This window comes from Anomaloglossus baeobatrachus, chromosome 3 (assembly GCF_048569485.1).
Source record: "Anomaloglossus baeobatrachus isolate aAnoBae1 chromosome 3, aAnoBae1.hap1, whole genome shotgun sequence".
Classification (NCBI taxonomy): Eukaryota; Metazoa; Chordata; class Amphibia; order Anura; family Aromobatidae; genus Anomaloglossus; species Anomaloglossus baeobatrachus.
In genome coordinates, this window is record NC_134355.1 from 133994084 (window position 1) to 134013223 (window position 19140).

Sequence of the window (19140 nt, forward strand, 5' to 3'; positions counted from 1 at the left end):
ATCAAACATTGTGTTTGTTAAAGTTTTTACAGCAAATAATATAAAATCTGGTTATTCTGGAAACTATTCTGTTTTATGTCATAAATTGGCACATGTGTAGATTTTTACTAAAAGGTATACAATCATGGGTTAAAACATACCAGAATTGGGCTTCAAATTTAAAGCCAAAGGTAATAGGAAATGAAGAGCCGTTTTCGGAGCCAAAAGAGCCGACTCTTTTTGGTGAGCCGATCCAAAAGAGCCGGCTCACCAAAAAATCGCATTTTACCCATCACTAGTGTCTTGTTATGTACGCAGCGATAGTAATAAAGTTGTATGAAAAAAAAAATCTAATGTGTTGCTCGGGCTTGTGACGGAGGCGTGGCTAGACACTCTAATCACGTGATAGTGGCAGACAGCCCTTCTGTCCTCCCAGCAGCGCGCAGGCGCGGTGCGAGCCTGTTCCAACGGCCGCTGAGCGCAACTGTCGGGAGAGAACGCAGGGGAAAATAAACAACAACAACAATAACAACACCTGGGTGACACCGCGAGCGGCTTCCGGCCACACCACCGGCGCCCGCTGCCGCCGCCTGCCGGACACGGGAAGACGGCCTGGGCGCCAGACAGGAGGGGGAGCCGGGGAGTCTCCGCTCACACGGCCGGGGGCGCTGGGGGCTCCCTGTGACGCCTGATCGCAGCCTGCGCCGTCCATGCCCCGCGGCGGAGATGAGCTGCGGGTGATTCGCTTGTCATTGGCGCTGTCGGGGCAGGATCAGCGGCCGCGGCCTCCTGTGTCCCCGGACACCCGCGGGGTGACCGATCCGTGGCGCCTGAGTGCGGCCGGTCCCTCCCTGCATGTCTGCACACAGCTGTCATATATGTGCAGGCAGCCGCCCCCCATCTCCCCGCACAGGGGCGCTGCGTGTGCCCCCCATATGCTGCCCCTAGTAGGGGGCGCCCTCTGCATGGACGATCGTCTGCCTTAATACCGGCCGCTGCTCTTAAAGGGATCTGCTCTCCGTGTGACCCCGCTCCCCGCAGGTGCCTGTGCTGCAGGTGATCGTACAGCACCGCCATGCAGGCGCCCCAGCTCCAGTACGACTTCTTTAGTGAAGAGAACGCCCCCAAGTGGAGGAATCTGCTGGTCTCCTCCCTGAAGAAGGTAAGACATGTCTCTGATATCATGCATCCAATGGCAGAACTGTTCTTTAATCCAGCCAATCAAGTGACAGATTAGAAAGTGAAAGGAGTCATCTGATTGGTCACTGTGTGGAAACTAAACTATATTTGATGTGCTGTGCTCCTCTCTTGTAAGATTGTCCAGCACGGGATGTATGCTGGAGTACAGTGAAGGGCTAGTGTCACAAAGCTCTGGAGTTTGCTTCTTCATATATTCCTTGTAGACCCATGGAGGACTGGTCTTTAATTTGTTGCTGACTGGTCAATTCCTTTAAATTCCCTGCAGATCAGGGGGTGTCCTGGTCATGAGACACACACCGATCTCTCTGAAGCGCTCTCCTCCTCAATACAGACCATAGAATCCTGTGTTCTGCGCTGTATGCACACTCAGGGAGGAGGAGAGCGCTTCCGAGACATCCGTGTGGACATCATGACCAGGACCCCCTCCGCAGGTAGTTTAAAGGAATTGTCCACCCCAAGTGATATGACTCTCACACTGTTGGGATTTTGTCTCCACTTGCTGTTTCTAGCAGGCGTTGCGCTGCTGCCTGGGTGTGATAGGGTCACTTGTGGTCACGTGCCAACCGCAGCCGCTTCACTAACTATTCTATTGGTGAAGCCACAGACTAATCGGTTTGCCGGCCTACTACACGTGCAAGCCATGTGATGAGCACTGGGACCGGCAAGTGGAGCCGAAAACTATACACGGTCAGGACTAGGCAAGCGGCACCGCTTCCCAAAAATGTACTCGGGTTCGACAATCCCTTTTTAAGAACCTACAGAATATATATATATAAATGCTCCACAGCTTAAATACACCTGAACTTAATGACCATTGTGGAATGTTCCTGATGGTGGGTTTCCCTGGATGGGTATTTTTACTCGGGGCTATATGGTAACAAGGCCCAGCTTTCTCAAGATCCTGGAGATCACATGTGGCTATTCATATACAGATATAAAGCTGAGGTTCATCACTGCATAACTATTTTCTTTTTAGGATTTTAGGGAAATTTGGTTAAAACCCATTTCAGAGGTTTGTTGATGGCCATATTGGTTGTCAGGATTGTCTCCCCAAAACAGATCTAATTGAAATCAAATGTTAAAATGGATCTACCATTAGATTTCATTGTACAAACAGTGTACATGAGTAAATAGATCTCTTAGACCTGATGAGGCATTGAGCGAGAACTCAGCCTACATTCGAAACACACCGCCTCGTTCCTCGCCCCCATGTCTTATCTACAGTAGTTGGATTTTGATTATTAGTGATGAGCGGGCACTACCATGCTCGGGTGCTCGGTGCTTATAACCAGCAGTCGGACATTCGAATGAGCACGACTTTTGTATCAAGTATAATGGAAGTTAATGGGGAACTTGATCATTTTTCTTGGAAATCTTCCTGAAAAATGCTGACGTTCCCCATTGACTTCCATTATACTCGGATATTTGAGTCGCACCCTTCCCAACGTCTGACTGCTCGTTACCAGACCCGAGCATGGCAGGGCTCGCTCATCACTAGGGGTCACTAAGGGGCTAAAAAGGATGAACTACCAAAGACTTTATATACAGTGGTATATATTTATTGGTTATAAATGACTTAGTGACCAAATGTAGAACTGGTGGAGGAAGGTTGAACTAGATGGACCTAGGTCTTTTTTCAACCTAAGTAACTATGTACAGGATGGAGGATAAGGCCGGTTTCACACATCCGGCTTTTCGCCGGTTTGCCGGATCCGGCGCTCTCCCGTACAGACAATACAGTACAGTGACAGCGCTGTAACTTCCGGGTCACATGCGCCGGTCACATGACAGCATGTGACCGGCGCTTGTTGCGCTGTCACTGTACTGTAGTCACTGTATGGGAGAGCGCCGGATCCGGCAAACCGGCGAAAAGCCGGATGTGTGAAACCGGCCTAACTGATTGCTGAGCGCCCCACTGCAGGGCCTCCTACCGACTGAGGATGGAGGTCCCAAGTTCCTTTGTATTAATGTGTCTTTGGCAATGTGGCCGTCTCATCAATCCATGGAAGTAAATAGCAGAGGCGCTCCCACATTCTCACCACCTCTTTTCCTGCAAGGATCTTTGGACCTCTTGTTCTTGTGTTTGGTGGAGGTCCCATTTTGGTGGGAGGCAGCGGTCGTGCATTTATCTTGTAGATCGGTGAGAAAGTCCCATTAAAATCATATCAGTTGACCTAAGGGGAAGTGGTGGGTCCCCACCATTTAAGGCTGCTTTTGGGGATACTCATTTAGGAAGCGATCACATTTGTAGAAAGTGTCTGACGTATTCATTTTGATAGCCCAAAGTTTCTGTGTTCCGTTTTGGGCCAAACCTGTGGTAAAGAGCGCCCATTATCCTTATACCTCAGCCCGGGAAACCTCTGGATTCTTATTTGCTTTATTGAAAACACTTTGTAAACCGTTGGAAGCTGCGGTAATTTTTTTTAACATAAAAAAAAGTCAAAATTGTATTTTAATAGTAGAGATAAAGCAAGTGTCATCTGTGATGGAAAAATCCATGTGTTGTATTAGGCTGCATTCACACTTCCGTCTTGTGTGACCGATGCAGCGGATGCGTTGCAGATAGTGGCGCAACTGAAGTGACTGATGCTGCAAAAAACTGATCCGTTGTGCTTTTTTTTTACTGTTTGAAAGGGTTCCAGCTGATTGTTCCGGTCGCTGGAACTGAATATACAGTCTATCATGGTTTTTTACTGTGCGCATGCTCACAGTAAGAAAACTGATCCGCCGCACACAAACGTTACATTGTGCGTTGCTCCCGCCCGACGGTCAGTCGCTCCACAGCGAGACAGATGCAACGCAGGGCCATCAGTCGCAATCCATCGGTAATAAAAGTCTATGGGTAAAAAATGGATTCCTGCAAAATATATTACAGGATTTCGTATTTCCTCAACGCGACGGATTGTGACTGATGCAAAAAGACAGAAGTGTGAATGTAGCCTTAGGCAAAAACTGTCATTTTTGTCTTTTCATTCATATAGATGTAATATGGCATTAAGGGGTTATCTGTGGGAGTTCAATGGCTAGAACCCCTGCAAGTCTGAAATTGGTGGTCCGGTCCCTTGTGTTTCTATGCATTTGTCCCCATCACTGTTCTTGTTTCTGTACTCTGATAGCTCATTCTTCCCATAGTGACATGGGTCACATAAATTCCTTCTATTTGTGTTCTGTTATGTAATGAAAGCTATAAATCCCAGCGTCAGGACTTGGACTGTAAGGCCTCATTCAGATGAGCAGTTTTCACGTTGTGTTCTTCGCATACATTATGTACCCATTATGGTGTATGGGTCTGTATACATATCCATGTTTCCTTTTTTGTGGACTGTCTTGTCCGGTTTTGTCTTGAATAACAGGACGGTTATCAATGGGCAGAAGAAGAAATTAAACAACTTAGAAAACCTATGACTTCTGTGGGCCGAAGTTTAGTATAACCTGGGTTTTCATCACTGCTTTTTCTGGGGTTTTTGGTCCAGTGGGCGGTCCTATCAGTGATTGACAGCTTTCTCTGTATGTACTCTTATACAAATATAGCTGTCAATCATTGATGGGACAGCCCACTGGACCAAAAATCCCAGAGAGCCGAGGTTTTAGTGATGAAATCACAGGTTATCCTGAATCTTTCTTTACAGAACTATATATCCCTCTGCTGTATATGGTGTCTGCAGATTGGACTTCATTTTCATGGTGACAGGTTACCTTTCAGTGCTGTTGCTGCTTTTTACATGTGAAAAAAACCCAGCACAACCTAAATACACATAAAAAATGAAACTGAGAGCGCATGGATGACTGCCGCTGTATACAATCCAGATTAGTGGAGGACTTTCACTTCTTATAGTAAATGGTGCATGGCATTCTGGGATCTGATACCTCTTGGAAATGTAGCGTTGGAACAGTTTGTGCCCGTGGCATAGTGACTTCTGCCCTAGTGAAGCCCTGCTGACCGTGCCATGAGACAAAAGGGTTCACGATATTTGGCTTCTTATATGAAAGAATGAGTGTTGAATCTGTCCCTGTATTTTGTACGGGTGATGCTGACTCACACGATCCTCTATTTCTAATATCCTTCTTGGTCCCATGTGATAAAACGCTTTTTTGGGGAAAACCCCTATAACGCTCGTTGCCCTTGGATCGGAGCGCGCTGCTTCCCTCTCGTACTTCCTTTTGTGATGCCTTGGGGACAGTGCAGATTATTGCTTGCATGTGGGCTGATGTAATCACTTGTAATCCTTTACTTTTTAATATGATACTTCATTTTTACTGTGTCTCCTCTGAGCTGATCTTATCTACACTGATGCATTGACACAGGAGGCTATGTTCTATGCTGTGGATGGATTACCTAGACTGACACATTGTAGGCTTCTTCAGATGTGAGAAGTGCTAATCTAATGCCGCCATTCACTGAACGCAGAGATCTTAGAAAGTAGTAGTTAAAATAGTCACTCACTGAAAGGTTTTTGACATGTCAGAACTTTTGGTTGATTGGGAATTTAGGTGCTACCACCCCTAAAACTGGGGAGCCGAAGTGCTCAGAAAAGTGCTGCTCTGCTCCCGGGCTCAAGAAGGGCTCAATAGAAAGTCTATGGAGCCTGTCCTCAATCTTGATGGAGAGTAGCACTCAGTCTAAGGGTTCACGAACATGAGAGTGTAGCTCAGATGAGTGCACTCCTGCAAATGGTCAATATGGGCACTGTGGCAATGTTATTAGCCGTGTATACTGCTAGAACAGGTTAAAGCAGCGCCTTATCTAAATGACCAGTATACGAATGGAAACAATGAGTAGCTGCGAAACCAGATGTAAACAGCACCTTTAATTAAAGGACCAGTGTCAGCATGGCACTAGCAAGGAAAACAGCTGAACGCTGCACAACGGTGGACACTGCTGCTTTTCCTTGCTATTGCCATGCTGACACTGGTCCTTTAATTAAAGGTGCTGTTTACACATGGTTTAGCGTTCTCAGCTACTCATTGTTTCCACACTGATACTGGTCATTTAGATAAGGCGCTGCTTTAACCTGTTCTAGCAGTATACACTGCTAATAACATTGCCACAGTGCCCATATTGACCATTTGCTGGAGTGCTTGATGAAGGCCATCACGTGGCCGAAACGTCACTTTTTTTTCTTGAAAATAAACTACACACAAACTGTACTTTGAAGAGTGCCTTGTATTTACTTGTATACGGATGGTTTGGAAGGTGACAAGTGCACCTCCTTTTCCTTTTTCTTTTGTGGCTGTGCTTTATCCTACTACCTGTCCAAAATAAGTGACATGTCGCTTTTTTCTACAGTAGGTTTTTATTTTTTTTTCAGCTGTGCTTTCAGAAATGTGCATGGACATTCTCCATTACATATGACCAGGATTACGGAAAGAAAATTTCCATGCGTTATTGTTGTGTGGATTGATAACGGCAGTCGACACATTAATAAAGTAGTCTCTGGCACCCATGTAATTTGTTCCAGAAAATTTAAAAGGGTTATCCGCTACTTTAACATTGATGACCTATCCTTAGTATAGGTCATCAATGTCTGGCCGGAGTCTGACACCCAGCAGCCCTGCCGATCAGATGTCTAATCAATAGGAGGTGGATGTGCTGTACCCGACCGCCATCAGAAAACTCGCGACTCCGGATTTGAACATTGCCGGCGGCCGACACCGAAAACAGCTGATTGTCATACCTGTAATATATACACACACACATCCATCCATCCATCCATCCATCCATCCATCCATCCATCCATCCATCCATCCATCCATACATACCGATAGATAGTCATACACACATGGATAGGGATAGAGATATAAATGAATAAATATATATATTTTTTTATATTCACGCATATATACATTTAGACACACAAGCACACACATACAGACTTATAGGTCGATAGATAGTTATACACACATGGATAAGGTTAGATATCTATCCCTCTATCTATCCCTCTATCTATCCCTCTATCTATCCCTCTATCTATCCCACTATCTAGCCCACTATCTAGCCCACTATCTAGCCCACTATCTAGCCCACTATCTAGCCCACTATCTAGCCCACTATCTAGCCCACTATCTAGCCCACTATCTAGCCCACTATCTAGCCCACTATCTAGCCCACTATCTAGCCCACTATCTAGCCCACTATCTAGCCCACTATCTAGCCCTCTATCTAGCCCTCTATCTAGCCCTCTATCTAGCCCTCTATCTAGCCCTCTATCTAGCCCTCTATCTAGCCCTCTATCTAGCCCTCTATCTAGCCCTCTATCTAGCCCTCTATCTAGCCCTCTATCTAGCCCTCTATCTAGCCCTCTATCTAGCCCTCTATCTAGCCCTCTATCTAGCCCTCTATCTAGCCCTCTATCTAGCCCTCTAGCTAGCCCTCTAGCTAGCCCTCTAGCTAGCCCTCTAGCTAGCCCTCTAGCTAGCCCTCTAGCTAGCCCTCTAGCTAGCCCTCTAGCTAGCCCTCTATCCTTATCCATGTGTGCATAACTATCTATCGACCTATCAGTCTGTATGTTTCTGCTTGTGTCTGAATGTATGTATATATAGAGCTTGTGGGAAAAGTATCCTCCAGTTTTATATAGGTTCTCTATTGTCGGCTGGTTTTATTTGGTGGTGGCGGCTGTAGCACTTCCATTGTGAGTTATCTCTTTATTCTCCACAATGAGTTATTGGATATGAGACAAAGCTGACGGCTCATGCAGTGCTGAGCTCATGCAATGAGGAATTGAGCGTTAGCATTGCAGTTCTGCATGTCTCCTACATAAGCACAGTGTACAGAGCCAAACTGAAATTGAATAGCACTGGCAGATTAGACTATGACAAGGAATATTTTTTTGCCATAATAAAATTGAAATGCATTTACAAAAGTGCTTACAGGTTTCTGCTTGGCAGCTATTTTGATGAGTAATAAAATCTTTAAGCATCTTTGTATCCAGCACTAAATGCCCTGTCAATTGTATGTCTTGATGTGAGATTATTGGGGTACATGCCCACGATGAGTGTAAACGCCCCGTCACACACAGAGATAAATCTTTGGCAGATCTGTGGTTGCAGTGAAATCATGGACGTATTGTTCCATTTGTACACAGCCACAAACCTGCCACTGATTGTCCACAATTTCACTGCAACCACAGCTCTACCGCAGATTTATCTGTGTGTGTGACGGGGCTTTAAGGGCTAGGTTCTGCTGCAAAAAAACCCCAAAAACGCAACGTATGAACATAGCCTGACTTGCATTTATGGGACTTGAGTAGTCAATATGATGGAAATCAATGGGAAATTCGAGCATTTTTAAACTTCAGCGTACCCGAGTACTCCGATGCTTGATCAAGTTACGAGCAGTGGCGAGCATGGTCACACATCATTAGTTGTAAGGCATTTCAAAGTTGGGAAATGGAAAAAATATTGTGGTTGTTTTAGAAATTGAGTTTACGGATCAAACGTGTACAAAAGTCTGATACAGTGGAGCCTTGGATTAAGAGTAACTTGGTTTCAGAGCGTTTTGCAAGACAAGCAAAGCATTGTACAAATTTGTAACTTGGTTTAAGAGCAATTATTTACAATAAGAGCAAATACTCACCGTGCACACGTCCGGTTCTGTCCTTTCACCGCGCTCTGACCCGCTCTGAGGTAACTTTCTGTACATATGTACTGTATACCATTGGTACAGTACAGTATATACTATACAGCATGTCTATTAATTTGCATTTGGGGATACAATATTGTGCTTTCTTTCTGCTAACCAGTGCAGCACATCGCTTATACTGTACCCTCGCGCACACCAACAATGTTATTATAAGCGAATTTGCAGTTTAATTTGCTTTGTTTTTTTTACTGTACAGTATTTTGTATTAGTGTACTGTAATTTTATATGAATACAGTACATTATTTTGTATTACGGTAATAAGTTTATATAAATACAGTAAATATTTTTGGGTTGTGGAACGAATTGTTTGTGTTTCAATTATTTCCTATGGGAAAATTTGCTTTGATATAAGAGTAACCTGGTTTAAGAGCGCACTCCCGGAACCAAAAATGCTCATAATCCAAGATTCCACTGTATTTAGGCTTAAAGGGGTTCTTCACTAAGAAAGATCCTCTTTAACGCAAGTCTATGGGTGCATGTGAACCCTTTCTACTGCACTCGGATGACATCCCAGTGCAGTCTGACTACCGTGGACTCCTAGAATGGAGGAGATGGAGAGATTAGTCTCTCCATCTTCTTTGCACCTTTACTCCAATTTTCGCATGTGAGAATATCAGATCACAGTAAACAGACACTTGGCTTAAACTCTGTCAGAGTTTGATCTGAATGACATTAGCGCAATCATCCTGATTCTGTCGCATGTGGAAATCTCTGGTCAGGTGAGCGAGCCTTTATAGTGGAAAACCTCTTTAAAGGCAACCAGCCACCAGGATTTTGCTGTATAAAGTAAAGGCAGGGCCATACAGGCAGTAAGATGCTGAATCCAAGCTACCTGTCAATCAAAGTGCATTTCTGGAACTTTGATTACAGAGATTTGAGCAAACAAGCATCCGATGTTTCAATATAAACTATGCCTGGATTCAGCATCCTAGTGCCAGTATGGAACTGCCTTTACTTCATATAGCAAAATCCCGGTGGTTGGTTCCCTTTCAGGAATATGTGGCAAAATGGCCCCATGAACACTGAGGCTGCACATGTAGTGCTGCCCGTCACATCGGGCGACCGTGAATGTTGTCGCCCATTGTCCAGCAGGGCTGGATGTTTGGAGACTTGTCAGGGCTCCGGGTTTTTTGTCTTGGCTTATCTTGCTAAATTAGAAAATGCCCAGATTTCTTTATTGGTAAACAGTAGTAGTCCGATTTCATCATTATTTATTTATTTATTTATTTATTTATTTATTTTTTATTTGTATATTTTTTTTTTTTTTTTTTTTTATTCTTTGGCTGTTTTTATTTGGAACACTAGAGAACATTTCCAAATCCTGGTGTGCTTTCAGGCGATCTGACTCTATGAAATCACAATTCAGCATGTGTTGTATGAAAAGGGGGTTTCCAGCCAGGAACAGTGTGTTCTCAGCGAGCAGCAGATGGAATCGCTCCCCGTTCCAGTACGTCCTGGCCGTTTATCACAGTCCAGGTATGGACAGCAATGCAATCACTGCGGGCTTCATGGTCTGTACTGAACAGGCTCATAGACATATGTATTAAGCTGTTGTGTTTGGATCAGGAGATCCATGGCCAGTCTGTATTCGGACTGTGAAAATAGATGTGCAAAATCGGCCTTAGGGTAGGTAATCAGGATCCGATTGGTAAGGGGTGCCACCTAGCACCCCCCACCTTTTAAAGGGGTCCCTGAAAATTGCCCACAGGAAAATTGCCCACAAGAAAAATGCCCACAGGAAAAATGCGCACAGGAAAAATGCCCACACTGAAAATTGCCCACACTGAAAATCGCCAATTGCAGCATCACAAAGTTTCAGATCTATGATATTTGAGGTGCAAGGTGAGGATGTTCACATAATAGGTGATCAACTTGTGATTTACAGTTGACCTAGTGCAAAACTGCAAAAATGCTGAAGATCTGTGGTTTGTAGGAGCAGTCTGTCATTATCAGCGATAGATAGATCCAGTCTGCTCTCATCTCACTGATTCTGCCTTACTCCTTCCACCAGCCCAAAACAGCAGCACATGCAGAACCAGCAGCACATGCAGAACCAGCAGCACATGCAGAACCAGCAGCACATGCAGAACCAGCAGCACATGCAGAACCAGCAGCAGTGTGATCCAGAGGAGCAATCACTACTATCTGTACTCACAGAAGTATCACTGTATTATCTGTTGAGTTACATGTGACTGCAGGTCACATCTAATACATTATCATCTCAGGGGAGCCCACCAAAAGCAGGGTGCTGCTGGCAGAGATAGGGTACTTTCACACTTGCATTCATCGCAATCCACCACTATGGAAAATTGCGCAGTCTGTTAACGGACTGCGCTATTCTCCATAGACTTATATTGATGACGCACTGTGACACAGTGTCTGCGTTTCATCCGCTGGCCGACGCTGAGCCGTTATATTGACTGAGCACCAGGAGGAAGGAACGCAGCATGTAGCGTTTTTGGTGTCGCTAAAACAACGCACCTTGGCGGATTCCAACGGAATCCGCCAAGGTGTCTAATGATCGTCTATGGTGGTGGATTCCGCCTCTATGCGCTAAGCAGCGGAATCCGCTGATGTATTCCATCACATTCTACTGAGCATATGTACCGCCCCGGGGCTTGGTCGGCTGCTGAGCCGCTCTGATCCGGGCTCGTCGGTGGGTTGCTCGAGCTTCTCCCGGACCCGGGGGTCACGTCGCTCTGAAGGGATGCTGGCACTACGTGAGGGGTGGAGTTCGGTGGAGAGGTCCACGGCCGAGGCTGTTTTTGGGGGTTAAGTTTGTGATGTCACCCTCGGGTTGTGGTGAATGGATGGACACCACCGCTACCTTTGACTAGGCTCCCGGGGACGGTGTTGCGCAGCTTGGTGATGGTCCCGGGAGCCCGAGGGTGCTGAGAAGGGGGATACGTGCTGGCTTGTTGATGCGGTGCGCGGCCCGAGAGCACTGTTGTACTCACTATTACAGACACACTAGAGTCTCTGGTAAACCAAACAAGATGGTGGACGGTGCCCGCAGCCGACTGCGCTTCTCCCCTTTTTTCAGGTTGGTGGTTTCCGCCTTTCTCCTGCACCTCACTGTTAGTAGAATGGTGACTCCTATGCCTGAGCAACCATAGATTTTGACTGCCTGCACTTCAGCGACGGGAGTCCGCTCCCCAGCTTTGTGTGTGCCGGTAGAGCCCGTTTGCCCGCAGACGCTGGCCGGTGGGATCTCGATGCCTGGGCGGTGGCTTTCTATCCCTCTGGTTGGGCTGTTGTCTTCAGTCGGGTCTTGGGTGGGAAAGGACCTAAAGTCCAGACCCCAATCAGGGAATTCGAATCGGTCCAGTGGCTTCTGGGCCTCGTACTGGGTCTGCGTACCCCTCCTGCTGCTCCGGTTTCCAATCGGTTCCCCGGTTTGGTACCGGCGGGCCACTACCCGGTCCCGGTCCCTTGCGGTTCCACCGGCTGTAATCCCAGCTCCTGCAGGCATCCACCACCATCTGCCTCCTGGCCACAGGGTATCCGGGCTCCAGATCCCTGACAGACGTTCACACTTTGCTACCACTCTCCTCCACTCCTGTCACTGAACTGTTTTTCCCGCCTCAGGCTCTCCGAACTCCTCGGTGGGCGTGGCCAACCGCCTGGCTCCACCCCCCGGGTGTGAACGTCAAGTCTTGAGAGGGGTGACTCAGGGTTTTAAGGTTGGCTGCTGGTACCTTTTTAGGGGAAGGTGTTTGTGCAAGGGCCTACCTGTGACTACCTGGCTAGTCCAGGGCATCACACATGCTCAGCATGTCCAGCAGAACGATCTAAATTGTTTAAAATCACTCCTGGTCTCTCTCTGTCGGTTGGTCTCTCCCTCTCACCCCCTCTCTCATACCAATCATGGGCACGGCGCTGCACAGCTGTCACCCTGCTCTGGCGGCTTCTCCTCTTTTGAAAATGTTGGCCGATCATTATTCCATCTCATATTCCCTGCTTCCCCCGCCCACCGGTGCCTATGATTGGTTGCAGTCAGATGCGCCCCCACGCTAAGTGACAGCTGTCTCACTGCAACAAATTACAGCCGCCGGTGGGCGGGTCTATATCATGCAGTACAATAAATAAATAAATAATTAAAAAAAAACGGCGTGCGTTCCCCCCCAATTTTGATACCAGCTAAGGTAAAGCCACACGGCTGAAGGCTGGTATTCTCAGGATGGGTAGCCCCACGTTATGGGGAGCCCCCCTGCCTAAAAATATCAGCCAGCAGAGCCGCTCGAAATTGCCACATCCATTAAATGCGACAGTCCCGGGACTCTACCCGACTCATCCCAAATTGCCCTGGTGCGGTGGCAATCGGGGTAATAAGGAGTTAATAGCAGCCCATAGCTGCCACTATGTCCTAGGTTAATCATGGCAGGCGTCTATGAGACACCCCCCATGATTAACCTATAAGTGAAAATAAATAAATACACCCAAAAAAATCCTTTATTTGAAATAAAAGACAAAAATGCATCCTTTTTCACCACTTTATTAAAATCCCCAAATACCCCTCCAGATCCGACGTGATGCACAGAGGTCCCATGACGCTTTTAGCTCTGCTACATGAAGCTGACAGGAGCGGCCACAGACCATTACCGCTGTCTGTCAGCTCCACACAGCAACTGAAGTGAATCGCGCTGTCAGCGGGGATGTCACTGAGGTAGTGCTGGTGTGTACATTAATGATGGGGGTGGTAGTACCTACATGTGTGCGGTGATGATGGGGTCAGTAGTGCCGGTGTGTGCGGTGATGATGGGTGCGGTAGTGCCGGGGTGTGCAGTGATGATAGGGGTGGTAGTGCCGGGGTGTGTGCAGTGATGATGGGTGCATTAGTGCTTGCGTATGTGCGGTGATGATGGGGGCGGTAGTGCCAGTGTGGGGGTGGTGATGATGGGTGCAGTAGTACCGGGGTGTGTGTGGTGATGATGGGGGCGGTAGTGCTGTGGTGTGTGCGGTGATGATGGGGGCGGTAGTACCGCTGTGTGCGGTGATGATGGGGGCGGTAGTGACGGTGTGTGCGGTGATGATAGGGGCGGTAGTGCCTGTGTGTGTGCAGTGATAATGGGGGCGGTAGTGCCTGTGTGTGCGCGGTGATGATGGGGGCTCTCTCTCAGCTAAAGAAAACTAACGCAACGTGTTATTTCACAGGAATCTGTTGCCTTTATTATCACACCATTTACAACGCATCTGTCACATGCGTCACACAACGCATTGTGATGGATGCCAAACAAGGCAAGTGTGAAAGTAGCCATAGTTGGTCCTGAAAGCCCCAAAGGCACAGCAGAGAGGTGAGATTCTGTCGCTTGTACCACCTTGTGTTCGTGCTGGGAATGTATGATATGTTTTTGCAATGGTGTAACTAGAGTCCAATGGGCCCCAGTGTGAAATTTGGACCTGCCCCCCCACTCACACATGTTCTCACATGTACGGGCCCTTGTAGTGTTCTAACTTCTATCAAGACTTATGAACTGCCTCCCCTCCCCCTTCATTATGTAGTAATGTCCTCCGTCCTGGTATATATGCCCATCATCCTGGTGAATATGTCCTCATCCTGGTGTATATGTCCCAATGCTGGTATATAAGGTCCTCATCCTGGTATGTATGGTCCACGTTGTCTCCATCCTGGTATATATGTTCCCATCCTGAGTTACATGGTCCCCAATCCTAGTGGGCATTCATGTCTGTTGGCAATTTTCTGTGGACATTTTTACATATCATCTGAACATCCTCACCTTGCACCTCAAATATCATAGATCTGAAACTTTCTGATGCTGCAATTGGCAATTTTCCGTGTGGGCAATTTTCCGTGTGGGCAATTTTCCGTGTGGGCAATTTTCCGTGTGGGCAATTTTCCGTGTGGGCAATTTTCCGTGTGGGCAATTTTCATGTGGGCAATTTTCCTGTGGGCATTTTTCTGGTCACCCTTTTAAAGCTTCCAGATGTAAACAGCATGACGGTGTGAAACCGCTGCATCGCCGGTTTAGGGTAATGCATCAGAGCTGCTGTACAGTACCAGGGAGCAGCCATTACACAATGTGACACTGTTAGTTATTGTCCATCACACTGTTTTATTGTGACCCCTGCTAGCAGCTGATCGCTTGGGGGTGTCAGTCCCCAAATGATCTGATGGATACGGTAGATCCATAGTATTGATGTTGTGGAAAACCCTTTCAGCCTTGCATAAATGGTCTATTCACATGGTACTGTGACGGGGTCTGATATTATTTTATGCGCTAGGGCTTATTATCAGGAGACGCCTTATATTGTCTCATGAACAGCAATCTACATTTGTGAACAAAAAGATCAACATTAAGCTAAGAACACACATCCTTCTTTTCTCCCGTTTGTCGGATCCGGCGCGCTACAGTACAGTGTATACAGTACAGTGGCTGCACTGCAACTTCCTGGCCACATGCTCCGGTCACATGACGGCACGTGACCGGAGCTTGTCGCACAGCCACTGTTCTGTATACCCTGTACTGTAGCGCGCCGGATCCGACAAACGGGAGAAAAGCCGGATGTGTGTTCTTACCCTAAACCACACGGCATAAAAATCGGAGTGAGTGGAGTGTGATAAAACATCGCATTCCACTCGGACCAATATTAGCCTGTGTGTCAGCGCACATGAGCAATTATTTTCTCGGCCCCAATCGGACCAAGAAAACAATCGCAGCATGCTGCAACTGTAACGCGATCCAGGTTTCTCTCGCACCCATTAAAGTCAATGGGGCGAGATAAATATCGCACAGCACTCACAGTACACCGGTGTACTGCGAGTGCAGGGCGAGAATGGCAATAGCCGGCAACGGATGAGATAAATCCCCCCCCCCTCTGCAGCGCCGGCCCTCCCCTCCTCAGTGCCAACCCTTGCCCCCCCCCCCAGCTGTGGTCTGATTGCATGATCGGACCTCAGTTGCAGCGACACTCGCACGACACTCAGCTCCTGCTGCGCTGCCAGCGTGAGCCGAGTGTCATGCGAGGATCGCAGTAGATCCCCATGTGGCCCCGGCTTTAGTTAAATATAATCATGTCATCACGTTCTGGAACACTAACATTTTGTGTTAATCCCATCACTGGTTCAGATGCACATTTTCTTATCTAATCTGCTATTCTCGTGGTGCTGAACCCGTCCTATAGTGGTAGGTACATACCATATCTACGAAGGTTTAAATTACCTGCTTAAATGTATTATTCTCTATATACTGCTAAGTTTACCCCCAAAAGAAAGCAGACACCCCATAAAAGAATTGCACTTACCAGACCCCAAAAAGCTAGAGTTGACAAGTGAATCGTTTCTCACATACAAATCTGTGTCGCTGTTAGTTAGGCCCCCTGTGTGTTACAGTGGTTGGCTCCCCCTGGTGACTGGAAGCCGTATCACTCGTGCCGTGGTACTAGTACCAGATCTGTTTTGTGAGAGCTGAAGTGCAATGCATCTGGACCCGCGAGGGACCTGACATCGATGCAGATCTCTGTGTGAGAGCCCATCCACCATCGGTAATTGCCAACTGTAATTATTTGGGGTTTTGGTGTGCGTGTTGGTTTTTTTTGTTTTGTTTTTATTTAGTGATGTCAGCTTTCTTTGAAGAGTCCTGCTGTATTCTTTACCTTTTTTTTAGCTGTTTGGACACTTCCTTATGGCAACGCAACTAGGGCTTATTTTTGGAATAGGGTTTATTTTTTAAGCATACTGAGAAAGACCTAAAAATCCTACTATTGCTTATTTTCGGGGGTAGGTATTATTTTGGGGGAAACAGGGTATCCCCTCTGAGAGTAACTTGGTGAGGCAGCCGCCGGTCTTTGCAGTCTGGCAGTGAATGAATAAAGAGGTGGCCGGTATATGTGCAGCTCTATAAATCTACTTATATGAGAGTCATGGATACAACAGATATACCTGCCAGGCCAACTCCATAGAAGTGAATAGAGGGTGATGGCACAATCTCCACCTAGAAAAGGCATCCATGGTGGACAGTGTTGTGGAGACAGGACCCTATCTATGGAAAATTCTGTGGATATGCCGTTGAAGTCTAAGGGGTACTTTGCACGTTGCGACATCGCTACTGTGACGCACATCCGGCGTCTGTAACGACGTCGCAACGTGTAAAGCCTAGATGCGCCAATAAACAATTGCAAAAGCGTCGTAAATCGATGATCTGTGTAGTGTCGGACATTTCCATAATGTTGCACCAGTAGGAGATACGATGTTTTTCCTCGTTCCTGCGGTAGCACACATCGCTGTGTGTGAAGCCGCAGGAGCAAGGAACATCTCCTTACCTGCCTCCACCGGCAATGAGGAAGAAAGGAGGTGGGCGGGATGTTTACGTCCCGCTCCTCTTCGCCCCTCCGCTTCTATTGGCCGCCTGCAGTGTGACGTTGCTGTGACGCTGCACGACACGCCCCCTTAGGAATGAGGCGGGTCGCCGGCCAGATCGACGTCGCAGGGCATGTATGTGTGAAGCTGCCGTAGCGATAATGTTCACTACGGCAGCTATCACAAGATATTGCATGTGCGACGGGGGCGGGGACTATCGTGCTCGGCATCGCTATCATCGGCTAGCGATGTCGCAGCGTGCAAAATACCCCTAAGATGGGAGATCCTTTTTAGTTGGTATTTTTGTTACATTGATAAACACGTTCATTTTTTTGTTTTATGGTTTAAAAAATAAGAGATACATTTTAGTTTTCTCCTTTTTGCCTCCTTACCTCATCATGCCATCTGTGACTATAGTTCCTCCCGATATTTTAATAAAATCCAGATGTGCTCTTCTCCTGCAGACTCACACTTTAGTAATGTTTTCTAGGAAAACTCGTGTTACCGGACACCTTTACCACCATGCCGGCAATGATTCGGCACAGATTAGGAGTCGCCTCGTCTTTTCTGTGACTAGGCAAGTGCAGCGAAAGCGATATTAACAAAAAGTGCAAGTGCCCAGATCTAATTTCACAACCGCGAGGCGTCAGTCTGTTGACTCATAACATAAAGGACATTTTTCTTTCTTCTCCGAGCAGCACATGACCTGGCATTTTCCAGAAAGCTTTGTTGTTAGAAAGTCCAGGCAGATGGAGGGAATCTGAAGCACTGACTACTGTCCAAAAATATTCCTCCATCGTTTGCCTCGTGTTTTCTCCTCTTTAGGGGCTAAATGGTAGAAATGAGGCAATTTGATCAGAAGCTTTTCACAGACATAAAATATAATATTTTAAATTTCTGTGTCTAAGGACAGTATTTTGCCTTTTCTGCAAGACCTTAATAAGAAAAATTGTGATCGTGTCACGGGGCCTCCGATGGCGGCAGGGAAAGGCGGTTTCCACACTGCGGTCATTTAAATTGCGCTGTCAGATTTTGACAGCACATTCTAAGAAGTTAACAGGCGCAGGTGGATCGCGAATCCACCTGCGCCTGCGAGACACACGTCTGCTCTTCAAATCAGCAGCCATGTTTAAGGATCACTGCCAGCTCACCGCAGCAGCCTATGGGGATTACTCCTGCATGATGTAAAACATACTGTTACGTCCTAGGTCGTGAAGGGATTAATATTACCCATAATCTGTACACTACAATTGAAAAATAATTTGAAAACTTTTTCAAGTGGAAAAATTAAAATAAAGAACTAACAACGGAATGTAGTTGCATAAATATGCACACCCTTAATCAAATAACTTGTTGAAGTAATGTATGTCAGCATTCAGTTTGGGTAGGAGTCATAGCACATCTAGAATTGGCAGTCTTTGCCTACTCTTCCTTGCCTTGTACTAGTGGTTTAAAATTTTCACATTGCAAGGATATCTCCTGTGTACAGTGCCCCATTCAGGTCACTCACTGATTTTCAATTGGATTCAGGTCTTTGCCATTCCAAAACTTTGATGGTCTTCTGGTGAAACCATTCTTTTGTGGATGTGGGAGTATGGTTAGGGTTGTTTTCGTGTTGAAAGGTGATATTTCTTTTCAGCAGAGGCCTGTGGTTTTCTTCCACAATTGACTGATATTTGGAAATATGCATAATTCCCTCTACGTTTACTAAAGCCCCAGTTCCAGTTGCCAAAAAACAGCCTCAAACCTTCCTCCACCATTCTTCATTGTGGGTATGGTGTTCTTTTGTTGATGCGCAGTGTTGGCTTTGCACCAAACATATCTTTTTTGGAAATCTGAATAAAAAGTCTAACCTTGGTCTCATCATACCATAACAGATTTTGACATTCTCTTGGCAGACATAATGTAGGTTTTTGGCAATATTTAGCTGGGTTTGTAAGAAAAAAAAAAAAGGCTTCCTTTTTACCATTTTAACCCACAGGCCAGACAATGAAGAATACAGGAG

The 19140-nt window shown here is 46.5% G+C and overlaps 1 protein-coding gene across 1 annotated transcript in view; it reads left to right on the plus strand.

The window, feature by feature from the left end:
• The first annotated feature begins 400 nt into the window (after window positions 1–400).
• Window positions 401–19140, plus strand: part of SOS1 (SOS Ras/Rac guanine nucleotide exchange factor 1) — a 215753-nt gene continuing 197013 nt past the window's right edge. Inside the window, exon 1 of the mRNA XM_075339458.1 lies at window positions 401–1141. Within this exon, the coding sequence (XP_075195573.1) occupies window positions 1055–1141 (87 nt within the window). The 5' untranslated portion in view covers window positions 401–1054. The remainder of the gene's footprint in view (window positions 1142–19140) is intronic.